We start from the raw sequence: 17,253 nt of genomic DNA, 5'->3' as shown, positions 1-17,253 counted from the left end.
CATCATGTTCATCATTTTTACCTTAGCTGGACTTCCTCCCACTGTTCTGAGGCAATGGCATCAAGTAATAAAAAGGATATAGTTTTCCTGGATGAGCCGTGCTGTGACTGTTCCTTCATTGATCTTAGAGCACCTTGTCCTTGGCTAAAGGACCTTCCATCCTTTCAAGTGATGCTGATCCTTGTCAGTCTCCCTCAAAGGCACTGTTTGTTGCCCCTAGGTACTCTGACTTCTTCTTGTGCTTCATCCACATCTTCCTCAGGAGGCTGGGAGTCCCACACAGGTTGCCTCCTGTCAGTGGTAGGGAAGCTTCTGCTCCTGGGGGCAGGGTCAGGTCGTACTCTGCTGCCTTCCTCCAGTGCTGCCGGTGACTAGCAAATCAAGCACAGACACGTAAAGCATTCGTCTGCATGGCCCTTCTTCCTGGTTTACGGCAACCTTATGGCTTACGGCTTACAGCATGGAAAACCCAAGGGGGCTGAGGGGGATTTATGTCTCTGTGTGTGGAGTATGAGGACACTATGACAATGAGCTTGTTACTCTCCCTCAGACAGCAATGGCAGGATCTCAAGTATCACCCTGATGTGTGTCTGGGTTAACTGCCTAGTGATGACTGCGTTTGTTCCATGGTCAATATGTTCCTTAATTGCACTTCGTTTAAAAACGATTAATTTTTTTAAGCTGCTTTAGGGCAAATATTATGGACTTCTTAGGGGGAAAATACTTAAATTTTGAATTCAGATGCTTTTTTTCTAGTAATAAAACAGAGCTGTAACTGGCACCGGGGAAGCTGTAAAAATGACCATGGCTGACAATATAATAATCATGTCCTTTAGCCAATCTCTCCCTACTCTTGGGAAGTAAGCAGCATGGTTTTACTGTAAATCACTGAGGTTTTACAACTCTAATTCAGAGATCTGCAGATGAGCACCTCTCTGTGTTTCTGGTGAGCAAAGTGACCTGTGGCAGAGGTGCCCCATCCCCTTCCCTGCCCGGCATCACACCTTGTGCAGCCCCCCAGGCTTGGCTAAAGAGTGGAAAAGACTTACTCTTCCATGGAAGTGCTGTTGCCTGTGGGTGAATCTGTGACAGCCACCGCTTTCACAGTGATGTGGGCAACTGGCGATGGTGGAATCTGCAGGAGGAAAAAGCATGTCATTAGGAAGTGCTACTGGTAAGCAGGGAGCACAGGTTTGTCTGAGGAAAGAGGCTGTTTTAGGAAAATCAATAAGTACTGTGAATCTCCTACAAGAGAAAGCAGGTTAAGTATTTGACTGCCCAACTCTTACCCACACAAGTACTGATGACTCACATGAATGGTCTTGCTGAACTTGACGCAGGGCTTGTATGAGCAAGAATTACACCTCCCATCGAAGAAGAGAGGCTTGCAGAACTTTCTAGTCCTTAGGTTTCATGTCTAGCTTCCTGAAGAGTCAAGGCTTTGAGCAGACTGGGCAGCCCACCTCTTGCAGCTCTCCGCAGGCCACCTCTCGCTGCCTGGGGACCAGCTGTCCCAGACATCACTGTTCCCTTGGGCTTTTAGAAATGTTTCCCTGTTCTTCTGTGTGCTGCTCAGCGGCATGGGGGTCCCTGGTTCCTGCCCAGTTCTGTCATGGCCACACAAGTGCCTGATCATCACCTTCCTCTTGTCTCATTTGACCATTTGACCATGAGACTGGCATAGCCTCCAAGATGGCAAGCTAAAGTGGGGGTTGCCAGAAATTGTGATGTGCTGTCATAATTTCAGGCAATAACCACACTGATTTTACTGTCAATACTGAAAAACATCTTTATATTATTGTCACTAGTATAATTGGTCTTACGTTGTCGAGGGCTATTTCCCCTGGGATTAATCTGAGACTGGATTTGTTTTGGTGAGCTCTGCAAGTATCTCTAGACTTACAGAAATGTTTGAAATCACAGTATCACAGTATCACAGTATGCTAGAGATTGGAAGGGACCTCAAAAGATCATCTAGTCCAATTCCTCTGCTGGAGCAGGAACACCTAGATGAGGTTACACAGGAATGTGTCCAGGCGGGTTTTGAATGTCTCCAGAGAAGGAGACTCCACAACCCCCCTGGGCAGCCTGTTCCAGTGTTCCGTCACCCTCACTGAGAAGAAGTTTCTTCTCAAGTTTAAGTGGAACGTCTTGTGTTCCAGTTTGTACCCATTACCCCTTGTCCTATCATTGTTTGCCACTGAGAAGAGCCTGGCTCCATCCTCGTGACACTCCCCCTTTATATATTTATATACACTAATAAGGTCACCCCTCAGTCTCCTCTCCTCCAAACTATAGAGACCCAGCTCCCTCAGCCTTTCCTCATAAGGGAGATGCTCCACTCCCTTAATCATCTTAGTCGCCCTGCGCTGGACTCTCTCCAGCAGGTCCCTGTCCTTCTTGAACTGAGGGGCCCAGAACTGGACACAATATTCCAGATGCGGTCTCACCAGGGCAGAGTAGAGGGGAAGGAGGACCTCTCTCGACCTACTGACCACCCCCCTTCTAATACACCCCAGGATGCCGTTGGCCTTCTTGGCCACAAGGGCACAGTGTTGGCTCATGGTCATCCTGCCGTCCACTAGGACCCCCAGGTCCCACTCCCCTACACTGCTCTCTAACAGGTTGTTCCCCAACCTATATTGGAACCTGGGGTTGTTCCTGCCCAGATGCAGGACTCTACACTTTCCCTTGTTATATTTCATCAAGTTTCTCCCTGCCCAACTCTCCAGCCTGTCCAGGTCCCGCTGGATGGTAGCACAGCCTTCTGGCGTGTCAGCCACTCCTCCCAGCTTAGTGTCATCAGCAAACTTGCTGACAGTACACTCAATTCCCTCATCTAAATCATTGATGAATATATTAAATAATACTGGTCCCAGTACTGACCCTTGAGGCACTCCACTAGGTACAGGCCTCCAACTGGACTCCGCCCCATAGATTACAACTCTCTGGCTTCTCTCCTTCAGCCAGTTTGCAGTCCACCTCACTACCTGATCATCCAGACCACACTTCCTCAGTTTAGCTATGAGGATGCTGTGGGAGACTGTGTCAAATGCTTTGCTGAAGTCAAGGTAGACCACATCCACCGCTCTGCCATCATCCATCCACCGTGTTATTTCCTCATAAAAGGCTATGAGGTTGGTCAAGCATGACTTCCCCTTGGTGAAGCCATGTTGACTGCCCCTCATAACCCTCTTATCCTTGACATGCCTTAAGATGGCACCAAGGATAAGGTGTTCCATCACTTTCCCAAGGATGGAGGTGAGGCTGACCGGTCTATAGTTACCCGTGTCCTCCTTCTTGCCCTTTTTGAAGACTGGAGTGACATTTGCTTTCCTCCAGTCCTCAGGCACCTCTCCCGTTTCCTAAGACTTGGTAAAGATGATGGAGAGTGGTCTAGCAATGACTTCCGGCAGTTCCCTCAGCACCCGTGGGTGCATCCCATCTGGACCCATGGATTTATGGATGTCCAGATTGATCAACTGGACTCTAACCCATTCCTCATCGACTAAGGCAAACTGCTCCACTGACTTGACTTCATCTGAGGTCTCAGGGGTACAGGGCTCTTCAGGACTGCCTCCGGCAGAGGAGACAGAGACAAAGAAGGCATTCAATAACTCTGCCACCTCTGTATCTTCTGTCACCAGGGCACCCATCCCATTCACCAGTGGGCCAACCTTGCCTCTGGTGTTAGTTTTATCTGCCATGTATTTGAAAAAGCTCTTTCTGCTGTCCTTGACCCCTCTGGCCAGATTTAATTCTAAGGAGCCCTTAGCCATCCTAGCTGCCTTCCTACATCCTCTAGCAGCAGCCTTATATTCCTCCCGAGTGGCCAGCCCCTCCTTCCATGACCTGTAAACTCTGCTCTTCCACTTGAGCATACCCAGCAGTTCCTTATTTAGCCACGCAGGTCTCCTGGCCCTCTTCCTTGACTTCCTACGTGTCGGGATGCTCTGCTCTTGAGCTCGGAATAAGCAATTCTTGAATGCCAACCAACTATCTTGGGCCCCTTTACCTTCAAGCAGCCTTGCCCATGGGATTTCCCCTAGCAATTGCTTGAAAAGGCCAAAGTTTGCCCTGCTAAAGTCCAGGGTTGCAATTCTGAAATCACTTTTGAAAGCATCCTTTGAAATTTAACTGGGTTAATTATTGGTAAGTGCAATTACTTTCATTACACTGAATATCATTAATTGTGACCATCCTTCAATATAATTTTTATTGAGTGTATCCCAGCTACCAGCTAGCAAGTACATTGCAGCCACCCAGAAGAGCATTTGAAGTCATCAGGTTTCTACAGCATGGTCTGGTGTTTGCCAGAAACTTTTCAAAGGACTACTTTCTGTTTGAAAATCTAGTTTTTATAAAATGTAGAGGGTTTTGGGGTTCTTTTTTTTTAAGAAAAAGAAGGGAAAGAAAATGTTTTAGTAAAGCTGAGTCATTTTTACCCAAAGCATTTTGTCTTTCCAATACAGAACAAATTTTTGGGTTTTGTTTGATGATTTTCCCATCAATTCTTTATCAGCATTTTCCATTGACCTGATTGCCATGTCAGGCTGGCATTCTAGGAATATAATTATTTGATGCTTGTTCCACTTTAGAAATGATTTCTTTTCCCCAATTTGTGAAATTCCCTGAGAAACAAGAGGCTAATTCCTCCCAGGTCTTGTGGGTGGCTGAGCCTACCTGTTTCCATCCCACCACCCTTCCTTGAGGGCAGCTATCCTATGCCAGTCTCTTCTCCTAGCTAAGGATCCTCTGGCATAAATCATGTCTCAAGGCCTTAACAAAGACTGCAAAATCTGCACATGCTACGGGAGACTGACATGCTGACACAATTAATGTGGGACATGCTGACAGGTTTTAAGATGCATCAGACAGTGGTAGTTGGTCTTGCTGTATTTACTTACCAAAGATTTTCTATCCAATGGGTGATCACAAGACTTGGATGATTCTCGTTCAGTTCTCAGTCCCACTGCAAAGGATAAGAAATGTGGCATTATTGGTAATTATCCCATTGGCACAGCTTGTATTAAAAGCCCCCTTCCATGAACAGAGCCTAGATTCAGGTTAGACTCCAACCAGACTTGATTATAGCCAAAAGTGCAGAAGTTTCTTTATTATGATCATCTCCTGACATTCCTGCTAGTTGTGCTGAGGAAATAAATGAGGGACGGATGCCAGATTTTTCATGGAGCCAAATCCTCGTGTTTGGATGTCGGACCGTGGAGATCTCTTATTCATATATTTATTTATTTATTTCTGTTCCTGTCTGCTTTTGGTGTCTGCTGTTCCTTAAAAGGACATTCAGGTAAGTGAAGAGCAAGAGAAGCATCTACAGAAACACCAAGATTCATCAAGTCTTCAAGAATATGATTTACAACTGTAACCAATGGAATATATATAATGACAGCAAACATCAGAAATAGCCACGGCACTGCTTATAGTGCTGTCTCTGGCATGAGATAGTGATCAGAACTGTCTTCTCCTTCTGGGGGCAATATTTGACTGAAATAAATATCTTCACCAGCCTCTCTCTTCCTGCTCCCTGCCCCCCCAGTAATTCCATTAGATACTTAGCTGTATCCCTCATGTCGAAGTTTAATTCTATTACCTCCTGTCATCTTGCATATTAGGTACTAACAGTATTCAGCAAGTGGCTCCAGGCATCAGTGCTTGGAGCCTGTCCAGCCACTGATGTCCATATTCTTTTCCTCCCTTTCTTATTTTATTTGGTTTTGTTTTGTTTCCCTTGTATTGCCTGAATTTTCCCTTCAGCTGCCCCTCTGCTTGTCAGACACTGAACATGTTCTAGCGAACTTCTAGCAGAATATCTAAACAAATGTAGGTCCTTGTGGCTTCAGTCTTATAAGTGGTCCCCTCAGGACAGCTGTGGTTGAGTGCGGTGTGAATTCTGCTTCCAGAAGGTGCTATGGATGCCCAAGCCTGGACAAGGGCTGCTTCTCCTCAATTGTTCTGACTTGCCCTATGTCTCCAAGATGAATGCTTATACAAAAACTTGGTACAAAGCTGAGTACTTCTGTCCTGGAGAAGTGCAATTTTGTTTTGCTTTGTTTTGGTTTGTTTTGAGCTATCCATCCTGTGTAACAAAGCACAGCTTTCAGCGCAATCAGGAGTTTCTTCTTGTGGCCTCCCGCTACACTTGCTTCCTTCACAGCCAGGTCGGATGGGGCTTTGAGCAACCTTGTCTAGTCGAAGATGTCCCTGCCCATGGCAGGGGTTGGAACTAGATGATCTTTAAGGTCCCTTCCAACCCAAGCCATTCTATGATGCTTCAATATTTGTGTAGGGTTTCTGATGCTGGCAATACATGTGCTGATGGTCTTACCTGTGCTCTTGTCTGGACATTTTCGCCTTAATCTGGAAATTGAACTGTTTAGTCTGTTACCCAGATTTCAGCTTGTGCTTTACCAAATCTCAAGTCTCTTTAATAGTGAGCAGTACTTATTTATGGAGCAAACATGGAAAACTCTGTAGACACAACTATTTCCAGTAAGAAAGTTGAAGGATATTTTTGAAGGGTAAAATTTACATGGAGGTATCATTTGTAAAGAGATTAGTGAAAATAGATGATACATATCCATATGTTTACCTCACTTCGTATCATATAATGCTGGCTCTCCAGCTGTTGAGAAACCAGCTGGAGAAACCTTTCTGGGCTCTGTCATGGTACCCTATTCTCTGCGTAGGTGTTATTAGTACAGTTAGTACGGAACAGGACACTGCAGCACATCATAACAAAGAGCTATTTGGTTTTCATACAAATAATTCACCAACGCTTCTACCTTCCTACCCTTAAAATGCCAAATCTGTCACTCAAAAGTTATGTAGCACCAGGATTGGATCAAAGTGATTTTATCCCCCAAAGGACCTAGACACTGAGATTCAGTCTCTAATTTGTGATCAGCAACTGTTTTTCCACAGACTTTCTGCTTCACTGACGTAGACAGTGTTCACTCAGAAAGCAGCTGATCAGTGCAGAGTCCTCGACTTTCCTCCCCACTGAATCCTCTGAGGGAAGAACTGTTAAAATTTTCACAGGCTCCTCTGTGTTGCTGATCACTGTGGTCATCATCTGCACAGATGTTTTTAAAAACCAGCTTCATCACCTCCTGAGGGACAAGGAGTCAAATCAGGAAAGCAGAGGTCGGTGCTGAGGACAAGATTAGAAGTTCCTGGGATCCAGTTTTTCAGAGGCTTGAGCAGGACACAGCACAGTTCAGAGCCAAAGCAGATTTTAGTGCAGCAGCAACTGAGCATTCCCAGGTGTTGCAGCCAGAGGTGTGAAGCAGGCACCCAGAAAAAGGGAATGCATTGGCTGTGTGAGGTGATGAGCATCACTGAGGAGACTGGTGGCAGTGATGGACAGAACTTAGGGGGATGTTGCAGGAGGTGCCTTGCCATGGTCCCTGAGCACCCCCAGTACTGGCAGAGCAGAGGTCTGACAAACAGCCTCACCATGCTGCACAAGCTTAGGCAGCCCTGCAGAAGCTCTTGTGTCTTGTCCAGATGATCTTGGTGAATTTGCCTTGTCCTGTTCTTGCTCCCTCCTTCCACTCCTCAGCCAGTCCATTTTGTCTCTCTTTTGTTCTAATTTAAACTCAGTTTCTCACTCTTTCCTATACAGTATCCCAGTTTCTTTTCCCACTCACTCCCTTTTCACCCCCTACGAGAACTGTTTCTTCATTTTCTGCTCTTCTTTCTGGATTCCTCCATCTTTTCTCCCACTCACACCTCTCTGTCATCCTTTACCTCGATTCTCCTAACAGCAGAGACCTTCTTTCTCCTCACTGGCTGTCTGCCATCCTTTGCCCTGTAGCTGGTTCCAGCGATGACTCCTTCTCTCTCTGCTCCAGCCCTGAAGCCCCAGTTCTTTGTTCAGCCATAGCTTGGCTCTGGTCCTAGTTTGAGATCTTTCCCTATCATCCCAAGGTCAGTTTCTTCCTTCCCATTTTCTGAGGCCCCATTCTTGTCTGCTCTGCACTCCTAATGGCATGGCTAATGTGCAGTGCAGCTGCAGACTGGTGGTGTGAAGAACATGCACCTTCATGGTAGTATCTACTTCACGGACTTAGCACCTTTGCACAGCTAAATGTCTAATGTCTCCACCAAACACGTCCCATACTGGATTTTTTCAAAGGCTTATGACTTGACTGCATCTGGGTTGTTTTTCAAGGGAGAGCAAAAGATGAGTTTTTGATTAAAAGGCCACCCCTTGCCAAACTGCATGGCCCTGCTCCAGGTTCAACCTTCCAAACGTCAGCGATGAAGGAGCTGAATGACCGGTCTGTTTATGTTTACTCATTTCCTTGGTTTTGCTTTGGCAACCTGTCTTTTCCCTTCACTAGTTCTCACAAATATGTTGAACAAGTTTTGGCTGAAAAACCAAAATCAAGTCTGTGGCTGACATCCAGAATCTAAAATTTCATCCCAATTGTGTTCTGGCAAGTTCCAAGCAACTGAACAGGGATCTTATATAATAAGATGACTCAGGCAAACTCAGGAATTCACAATATATCATGCCTAAAATATCGTCAGCCTTTGGAAAGGGAGTGCTCATGACTCTGAATAAAGTGTGTTTATGACTCTGAATAAAGCAAGAGCTATGCAGTGCCATGGCTGTTATCTCATTAATTCCACTGGACATTTTAAGCATGAAAGTACCCTTCAGATCCATAACAAATTGCCTGCAAACTGGCAGACTGCAGTATCTAACAATGTTCCATAAGCCACGGAGGAATAAAGCCATTGTGCAGACTCACCATGCGGGGCAGCACCCTTGGCAGGGCAGGGTCCCCGCTGCAAGCTCTGCAGGCAGTCCAAGCCCCTCGCCTCGTCTCCATTGTACAGCACCTGGAGGAGGTCACCCTGGTGAGGATGCAGCTTCTCAGTCCTGTGAGGCCGCTGGTTGGATATGGCTACCACCTACAGCAAAAGGAAAAGCCATCCTGTTATACGCGGCCTTGGAGATAGGGTGGTCAGTGGGGAGCAGCATAGTGCTTGCTCTTCCCACTGCTTTCCCGTCATCTGAAGGGATTTTGTTGGGTAGGATTTGTGGTGTTTGTTTTGTTTGGCTCCTGCCTTTGTGCATGAGATGTATAAAAGTATGGGAAAACCACGGGGAGTCTCTGGAACCCACTACTTTGGTGCAGCTTTCTGTATTCTTCTCAGGAGAAATGTGGTTCTTTCCAAGATCAATATGCCTTTGAGACAGTTCAAATTGAATTTCTTACTGCATCATGCCTTGGGCAATCAGTTAAATGTGAATTGCAAATGCTATTTTTTCATGGCATCTCCCATCTTTTGGACTTACTTACATTTTATACCTGGTAATGATTACAGAGGGTACAAGGCAATGAACGATTGTGCTCCCAGGGGTTAATGTTCACAGATATCAGCTTGCACAAACAAAACTCATTGAGAGCTGCATCTTTGAACATTACCCCCCAGTATCTCAAACAGAGCCCTGAAAATGAATGTGAACAACATTAAGTTCTTTTCTACTTCGATCATGACTAAGCTGTGGCACTCACTGTGCTGCCACAGGCAACTCTGGGCGCCAAGGCTAATCTGAGTTAAAAAAAAACAGGGAAAAGCTCCAAGAGCCAGTGGATCCATCAGGACTGTTATCCAGGATGATCCAGAAACAGTTTTCTCAGGAAGATTAAAGTCTTTGGGAAAAGGTAGCAGCATTTTTAACTGCATTAATAACAGGAATTACTTAGGCACATTTTCTATGTTTCCAAGATTCCTTTTAACATGTCGTATCAGTAACACCAAAATGCCAAAAAGCAGAATCTGCATAAATAAGCTACAGTGCAATTTTCCATCACAGCTGGAGACAACAGCACAATCTCTATAGCATATCTTGCATGAACATCTTAGTTTGCAGCGTTTGGCTGCAGCACACTTTTAGAGTTCCTTATCTCCTAATTCAAGTTTTCACTGTGACTTTGGCTACCTCACCCATCACTGTAATATGTGAAGACTTATCTAGGCCAGGAAACTAAACCTGCTGTAGCACAGTTTTGATCTAAACTGGAGCTGACATTTCTCTAGGGTACCTAGGGTAAGGCAGAAGGATCAGCTGGAAGTCACTTTTCTTTTCTAGACATACCAGGGAATTGAAACCTGTGTGAATGGCAGAGCCAGTCAAACTATGCAGAATTAGTATACTGCTCTCTAGAGAACTACTGGTTTAAGAACCTGTATGTCCCTTGACCTGCTCAGTTTGTTTGCAGGACACCAACTCTGAATTCAGAGCTTACCAAAGTCTCTTTTGTGGACTTTACATGCACGTGAGAGCATTCAGGCCTGGCATACCTGCTGCCGGAATTAGCTGTGTTAAGCAGAGGGCATGGAGGACACAGGAGGGTTGCAGAGCTGCGCAGAGGCTGTTCCAACAACGCTGCTCCTAGACCCAAAATCCCACTGCCAAACCAACAACCAGGTGACAATTAAACATCTGGCTTTGAATAAACCTTTGAAGCTGAAAGGCTGAACGACGAGGTGCTTGTTAGTGGAGGAAATTCCAGATTTGCCTTTTTATGAGAAAAGGAAATTCCAGATTTAAGCCTTCTTTATGGTCTAATGCTGATCTCATTTTTAATGTGGCAGCACTAGCATGCACAGAGGGATTTGACATTTTTATGCAAAGTAGCCCAGGTACTGGTGTCCAGATAGCTCCACCTGAAGAATTTTGGGGCTAGAAGAGCAAGGGAAGAAAAGGATCTACTATCACTAGAAATAACTCCTAATAGGGCATTAGGAACTGCAAATAAGCATATTGGTGAAACACTCTAGTGGAAAAAAAAGATGTTTCCCCTCTCTCTCATCCTTCCATAGTCCTGACTGTGCTTTTGGGATGGGTTCTTGAATGTGATGAAAGTTACCCCCAAAGGTCAGTCATTTGACTGTTAAATCACTTAATGCTGCACTGCTTGAGTATTTCTGCAGCAAAAAAAAAAAAAGGTCTGGCAGATGTCCACCTTGCTTGCTATTTTTGCCCTTGCTGAGGATTAAAGTTGTGCATCCACTGCAATCACCAGACCAGGAGATTTCACATTAGCTGAGAGCATTTCCACAGCGCTGACTGCAGGTGCAGATGTAAAAGTGAAAGCCAAACAATCATTCTGCTACTTTTCAGTGGGTCTAGAAATTGGCAATCACAACTTCCTCACAGGCATGTATATTCCAGTACAGGCAATGTATTTGAATGCTTGTGCAGGAGCTGCAAGCAGCTGCATCATATACTGAAGAAGGGGAATGCACAAAGAGCTGACTGTGCCAATTGCTCCGGTTTGAGAGCCTTGCTTGTTTTCTCAGCTGGAGCTGCAGACTATTCCTCAGGCTTGGTGCTCCCACTGCTAATGCTGCTGCCTGTATCATGGCTAAAGGCCAATCAAAGGACATCTTTAATTGGGGTCAGGAAAGTCCCAAAGGGGAAAAAAAAATCCTCCAAAAATACAGCAAAACCCAGGGACTTTCTTATCTTACTTTCTTAGACCTTTATGAGTACCGTGCTGCTACAGCAGCTGATCCAATCCAAGTTAAATATTAGAGGTTCCCATTTAGCAAATACAACTCTCTGTCTGCTGAGTTTTGGAACTTTGACATGCAGTTGCCATAGATTTCAATGAGAACTAGCTGAAAATTTCCCAGCTGAATATTTTTATGAGAAATTTTGGTTAGCAATCTGGGCACTTTGTTGGAAAGTATAAATTTAGTCAAAAAAACAAAGATAAATTATCTGAGCATTCTGTTCCATTAAGTCAGAATAGTTCACTTTTAGATTGGACTTTTATGGTATTTTTGTATTACATAGAAAACAAAATATACCAAAGGCATAACAAATAAAAAAGGGGTATCCCAAAATGCCTTTTATTGAGTAAGACTCCGGCACCCTGACTTTCATCCTCCTTTGGAATGAAAGGTCATTTTGAAACCTCAGCCTGAGTTACGGGACAAAAATGAGGTTTTCACAATTTGAGAAAATGCACACATACAGAGTTTCTACCCAGACATGACAGACACGTTATTGACCTTTCCTGGGCACCACTTCAGGCATCCTGTGAAGTATTGGGATCCTGTGGTCTGCCATAACAACAAAGTGAGGGGATGGGATTGAGTGTGGTGAGGTTTTTTCCAGCTACAGGTAAGTGTGGTAAGTAGGGGTGTCCTGGGTTCAGCAGTAGCAGCCATTTTTCTCCTTCTTAGTAGCTGGTGCAGTGCTGTGGTTTTGACTTTTGGCCTGGGAACAGCGCTGATAACACCGATGTTTGTAGTCGCTGCTCAGTAATGTTTACCCTGACCAAGGACTTTGTGAGTCTCATGCTCTGCCAGGGAGGAGGGGAAGCCGGGAGGAAGCAGAGACAGGACACCTGACCCAAACTAGCCAAAGAGGTATTCCATACCACAGCACATCATGCCCACTATATAAACAGGGGGCAGTTGCCTGGAAGGACTGGATCACTGCTAAGGTTGGGCTGGGTATCGGTCGGCGGGTGGTGAGTGGTTGTATTCTCTTCCCTCGTTATTTCCCTTATCATTATTATTATTGGTGGTAGCAGCAGTGGTTTGTGTTATACCTTAGTTACTGGACTGCTCTTATCACAACCCATGGAAGTTACATTCTTTTGATTCCCCTCCCCATCCCTCTGGGAGCAGGGGAAGAGGAGGGGGGAAGTGAGCGAGCGGCTGTGTGGTTCTGAGTTACCGGCTGGGCTTGAACCATGACAAGGGGGTACCCACAGTGTTTTGAGAAAATTGGGGAATCAGGAATACGAAGAAGAGGCTATTTACAAATAAGGATGGGGCTTCAAAGTAGGATAGGGCATGGAAAAAGAGAAGGCCATGGAGCAAAATATTTTGATAGTGCTAGTGAAGAGAAAGGTTGTACTGAGAAGAAATGCTTCAGCAGAAGAGTCTCAAAGCTTGTTAAAAGTGCTGTGATATGCACAAGAGAAACAGGCAGTCATTTCTGTAAATCAGAACTGTGATGAGAGGACCATGGTAGGGGTTGTGAATGATTCAAGCGGATTTAAGGAGGGAAAACTGGCTCTAAAGACAAGAAAACTCAGACCCATGTGTCAAAGTGCCCAGACTTGGAAAGCACAGCCTGCAGGGAGCAGGTAAAGCTCCAGCTGTGCACTCTGTGCCAGTGCACAGGAGGTGAGTCGAGGACAGGAAGCACCTCGGGATCAAGGGACAAGCATCGTCCTGTGGCTCTCTCAGAGCCATCTTTTTGAGTTGAGGTTACAGTTCATCACTTGGTGTTTTTCTCTCACATTCCCCAGGGAATGGGATACTGGCTCCTTGGTTAATGCATACAGGTAGTGATACAATTTGTTTGCTTTTCATCCCTGCCTGTCCCCCTGGTGTTATCATTAAGGTTTTATGTCTAAGAATTAAGTCTGTGATTCCCTCAGACAGCCCATGTTGATAAGCTGCTGTGTTCATTTTGACTGGCTCTGCATAGCAAGACCATATTTTTTGAAGTTTCAAAGTACTTCTGTAAATAAGCTGTAGCTTTACAGAAACTCCCCCTTCTGTTTCCCACCCCACTCCCTGCATCCCATTTATCCACGGCATTTTTAAGAGTGAGTGTAGTCAACTAGAATGGAAAAAAAAACTGTGAGGGAGAGGAAGGGAGGTTTTTCTTACACTCTTTGTTAGGATGTGCTGCGTGCTTTTGGCTCGTCTTCGGGCAGGACTACATGCTGTGAAAGAAGAACAGGAACACGGTCAGGGTGCAGTGGAAATGTACAAGATGAGGTTACACATCCCTCTAGAAGTTCTCCATGAGAATATATTTGGGGGCATGGTGGGGAGGGGGGGGAAGAAGTAAGGGTTTAAGGAGCATTCCAGCTGAGACAACCTAAAAGAAAGTACTCTAATGTTATCTCAGAGACCATGCTCTAGCTGTGCAAACTGTGCAACATGGGCACAGAGCAACAGTGTTCCCCAAGTTTCTGGAGCTCTCCCACAGGCTTCAAGGAAGAACCATGCTTCTTCCTGAGTTTTGATCTGGCCTCCCACCTGCCAATGTTTCAGAAGGAAATGAGCTTCTCTTTCCATCCAGACACCTTCAAACATGACTATTGTGTGCATTAACTTTGGAGAGGCCTATCCTTCTGACTGCACTGAAGTGACAGGTTGGAGTGAGGGGTTTTTTTTTGGACAAAGTAAAGAGTGTTTAAACACTTGTTGTTTCAGTTTGACTTGGAACGGGCCTGAAAGACTCTGTGACAGTCCCAGCTCTCCCTCTCATCATATCTAACCCTTTGCTCTTTAAAGTTATTACCTTCCCCTGTGTTCAGGCTACAGGATTTAGCAGCCAGTGACACAAACAGGCCTGGAAAAACCTGCCAAATGAGGTGAATTAACTGCAATTCTAAAGGCTGACCCTGAGGGCAAGGCACATGAATGGGGGTTTCCTATTCAAGCTCCATGCATAATCCAAAGGCTTTGAAGAGCCAGGAAGGTTTGTTATGGGATGAGGGGTGACTCTTACTCTCCAGGTGAGCTTTCCATTACATTTTTGGCATACATTCAACTCCAGGAGTTTCAGTGCTTATCGCTGCTATGTACGAATTTTTGCAATGAGTTTTGAAGCTGTGGAAGCAGCTGGAGGTCATCCAAGGCTGCTTGTACTGCAGCCAAATGCCTCTCCTCTGATGGCAAGAGTAAGGGACTGGGTTTTCCAGGCTTCGGTACAAGCAGTGGGATCACTCTTCCTAGACAGCTTCTGTTTCCCTAAAAGCCACCCCTAGACACCCCAGTGAGGTTGTAAGTACTGAGTATTAGGTCTCCACTGGACAGAAACACTGTTGTGGGCTAATCTCTTCCCTCAGTGAAAGAGGACAGTGACAGGAGTGGTGATGGATCTTGTTCAGGGTCCCTGCCAGTAACCCGCTGCAGTACAGGATACTTCCACATGGAACTCATCACAAGTAAATTATCTCCTGGCATAGACCTTGAGAGCATGCTAAGCTGTCAGTTAATTTACGGTCTGTTTTGCATAGTGTGATAGCCTCAGGGAACCTGCTGCCTTCTCCTGCAGGGCACGTTTTATATCTTAAACCCTGGTGAGTGGGGGATGAAAACCAGACCAACATCATGAAGCTTGGCTTTTTCCTAGGAATATGCTGCAAGTTGGTTTTCAAGCTGCTGCAATCAACTTTACTTCAGGAATTTCACTGTGTGAGGACTCAACTAATTGCTCACAAGCAAAACACTCAAGTGCAGAGAAGTTTAGCGATGCAAGGCATTATCTTGTTGTCTCTTTGGTGTTTTATGTATTTTACTGGGCAGTGTGAGGGAGCACAGTTTATGTAGATATCTAAAAGGAGCAAGTACTTTTGTGCTGTTACTGGTACCCAGGCCAGTGCACAAGGAACTACAACAAATGTGGCAAACGGCGATAAATTTGTGTATTTTCAGAGTACATATGATCCACAGCCCAACTCACTGCCTGTTGTCTACCAGAGCGAGTGGCGAATGGCTTACAGGGGCTGAAGAAAGGCAACGCATGAAAGGGAAGCCACAGCACCAGCAAATATGCAATTACTTGAATAGCCATTGAAAGAAGAGTGAATCACGGAGGTAGCCAGCAGTGACCCACTTGTGCACGCATACAAAGGCAGCAATGTAAACAGTGCTCTCCCTGCAAACATCATTTTCTGCAGGGAGTGGGAGCAGGAAGGGAAGAATGAATCCATGTTTCTGGGTTTGCCTGCAAAAGGATGTTTGTACGTACAGCCCAGCTTTCGGGCAGCAAAAACAATTACAGTGACGGTTCACTTTGTCATTTTTAGTTATATTCTGAAATTAAGCAGCTGAAAGCTTATGCTCGCAGCTTGCAAGTAAAGATCTGACCTGGCCCCACAATTTGTTTTCCCTGTTTTTACCTGCTTTCTTGTTGCTGAAATATGCAGCCATTGAGTTTAAACTAATTTGTTCAATCAAATGCAGACTGGGATTTGTCCGGTTCTTACTCTTCATTACAAGCAATTAATGTTAATCATGCATTCATTTCCAGGGCATGGCTTTGGAAATGTTCCACTTATTGAGCCAGCAGACTTAAATTCAACATTCATGCAGTTCACCCACTTCATCTGAGCTGCTAACTGCTAGCAGAACTTCATTTTCTTTTCTATTACACAGAATAGCCACACAGTTGCAAGCTGTCACCCTAGCAATTACCTCATAGGTACATCAACACTGACTCTAGAGCTCCCAGTTTTGCCAGCGCAAAGATTTTACACAGCCACAATGTCGAAGCACCTGCACGGATTAGCTCCAGAAACAAGCAGCAAGCACTGGACTGCAAGCAGAGCACAGCAGAACAGATAAGCTGCTCACTTCAGAGATTTTCCTGATGCTAAACACCCCATCCATCTAAAGACAACCCCGCAGCGGTTGTTACAGTTTTGATGTACTCACATTTGGATGAAATCACAGTGGTGAAAACTTCTAAATTCTCGTCGCTGCAGCTGTAAATCTGGTGCATTTTCCACCTCTCCCTACTGACTGCCTTTCAGCTTCATGCAACCGCTCTGAACTTCTGGTAAATAGGTTTCACTAATCCAATCTGGCTCTGTGATCATTGTCCAGATCTACAAAGGACAGACTGATGCTGTGATCTCATCTCATTCCATATTCTTCATCACAACATTTTCTGCTCCCATCTGCCTTTCTATGAATACTATTAATGCAAAGATTTAATTTAGCTGTTACTTAAGCCCCTACTCAGATAACAGCATTTTATTTTACGTCTCCTTTTACCCATTTGGAGAATCCTCTGCAATAAATGGCTAATAATTAAAGTCTGTTCTGTGCAGCCAATGTATGGGCAAATAAACATTGACAGAAGTTCTGCCAGGATTTTTAAAATAAACTGGGTTAATACTGTGTGTGCTTTAACACATTTGTTGTAAAAATTGCCCCTCCCATATAATGAGGAGCTGATTCTGAGCATATTAAGAAAAGCATTTTGTGTTTTACCTTTTAAGTTCATAAACTTGCACCTGAATCCTGCTCTTCTTTAGTCATCTGCAATTTCAAATGCATATGACTAAAGAAGGGCTCATCAGGCAGACATGCGTAGGTCTACATGCCCCCCCCGCTTCAGTGGCTGCAGAGGGAGGGCAGGTGGCTCAGTCATAGATGGGTTCCTACATGACTTAGGTTCTGGGGCCTAAGTCCATATTTACACACTTCAATAAAGGGTATTGT

At 45.0% G+C, this 17,253-nt stretch overlaps 1 protein-coding gene across 1 annotated transcript; it reads right to left on the bottom strand.

Annotated features, from left to right (window-relative positions):
• Nucleotides 1-184: 184 nt before the first annotated feature.
• VXN (vexin) lies at nucleotides 185-16,528 on the bottom strand (the record flags this gene model as incomplete). Its single annotated transcript, XM_080609712.1, has 6 exons — nucleotides 185-371; nucleotides 1,050-1,135; nucleotides 4,908-4,972; nucleotides 8,781-8,943; nucleotides 13,681-13,736; nucleotides 16,462-16,528. 6 exons carry the CDS (start codon nucleotides 16,526-16,528, stop codon nucleotides 185-187), a joined length of 624 nt encoding a protein of 207 aa, XP_080465838.1.
• Nucleotides 16,529-17,253: the final 725 nt, after the last annotated feature.

The sequence above is a fragment of the Psittacula echo genome (assembly GCF_963264785.1).
Source record: "Psittacula echo genome assembly, chromosome: 2".
NCBI lineage: Eukaryota > Metazoa > Chordata > Aves > Psittaciformes > Psittacidae > Psittacula > Psittacula echo.
The sequence above is the reverse complement of the archived record's forward strand: the minus strand, read 5'-3'. Positions and strand labels throughout refer to the sequence as shown.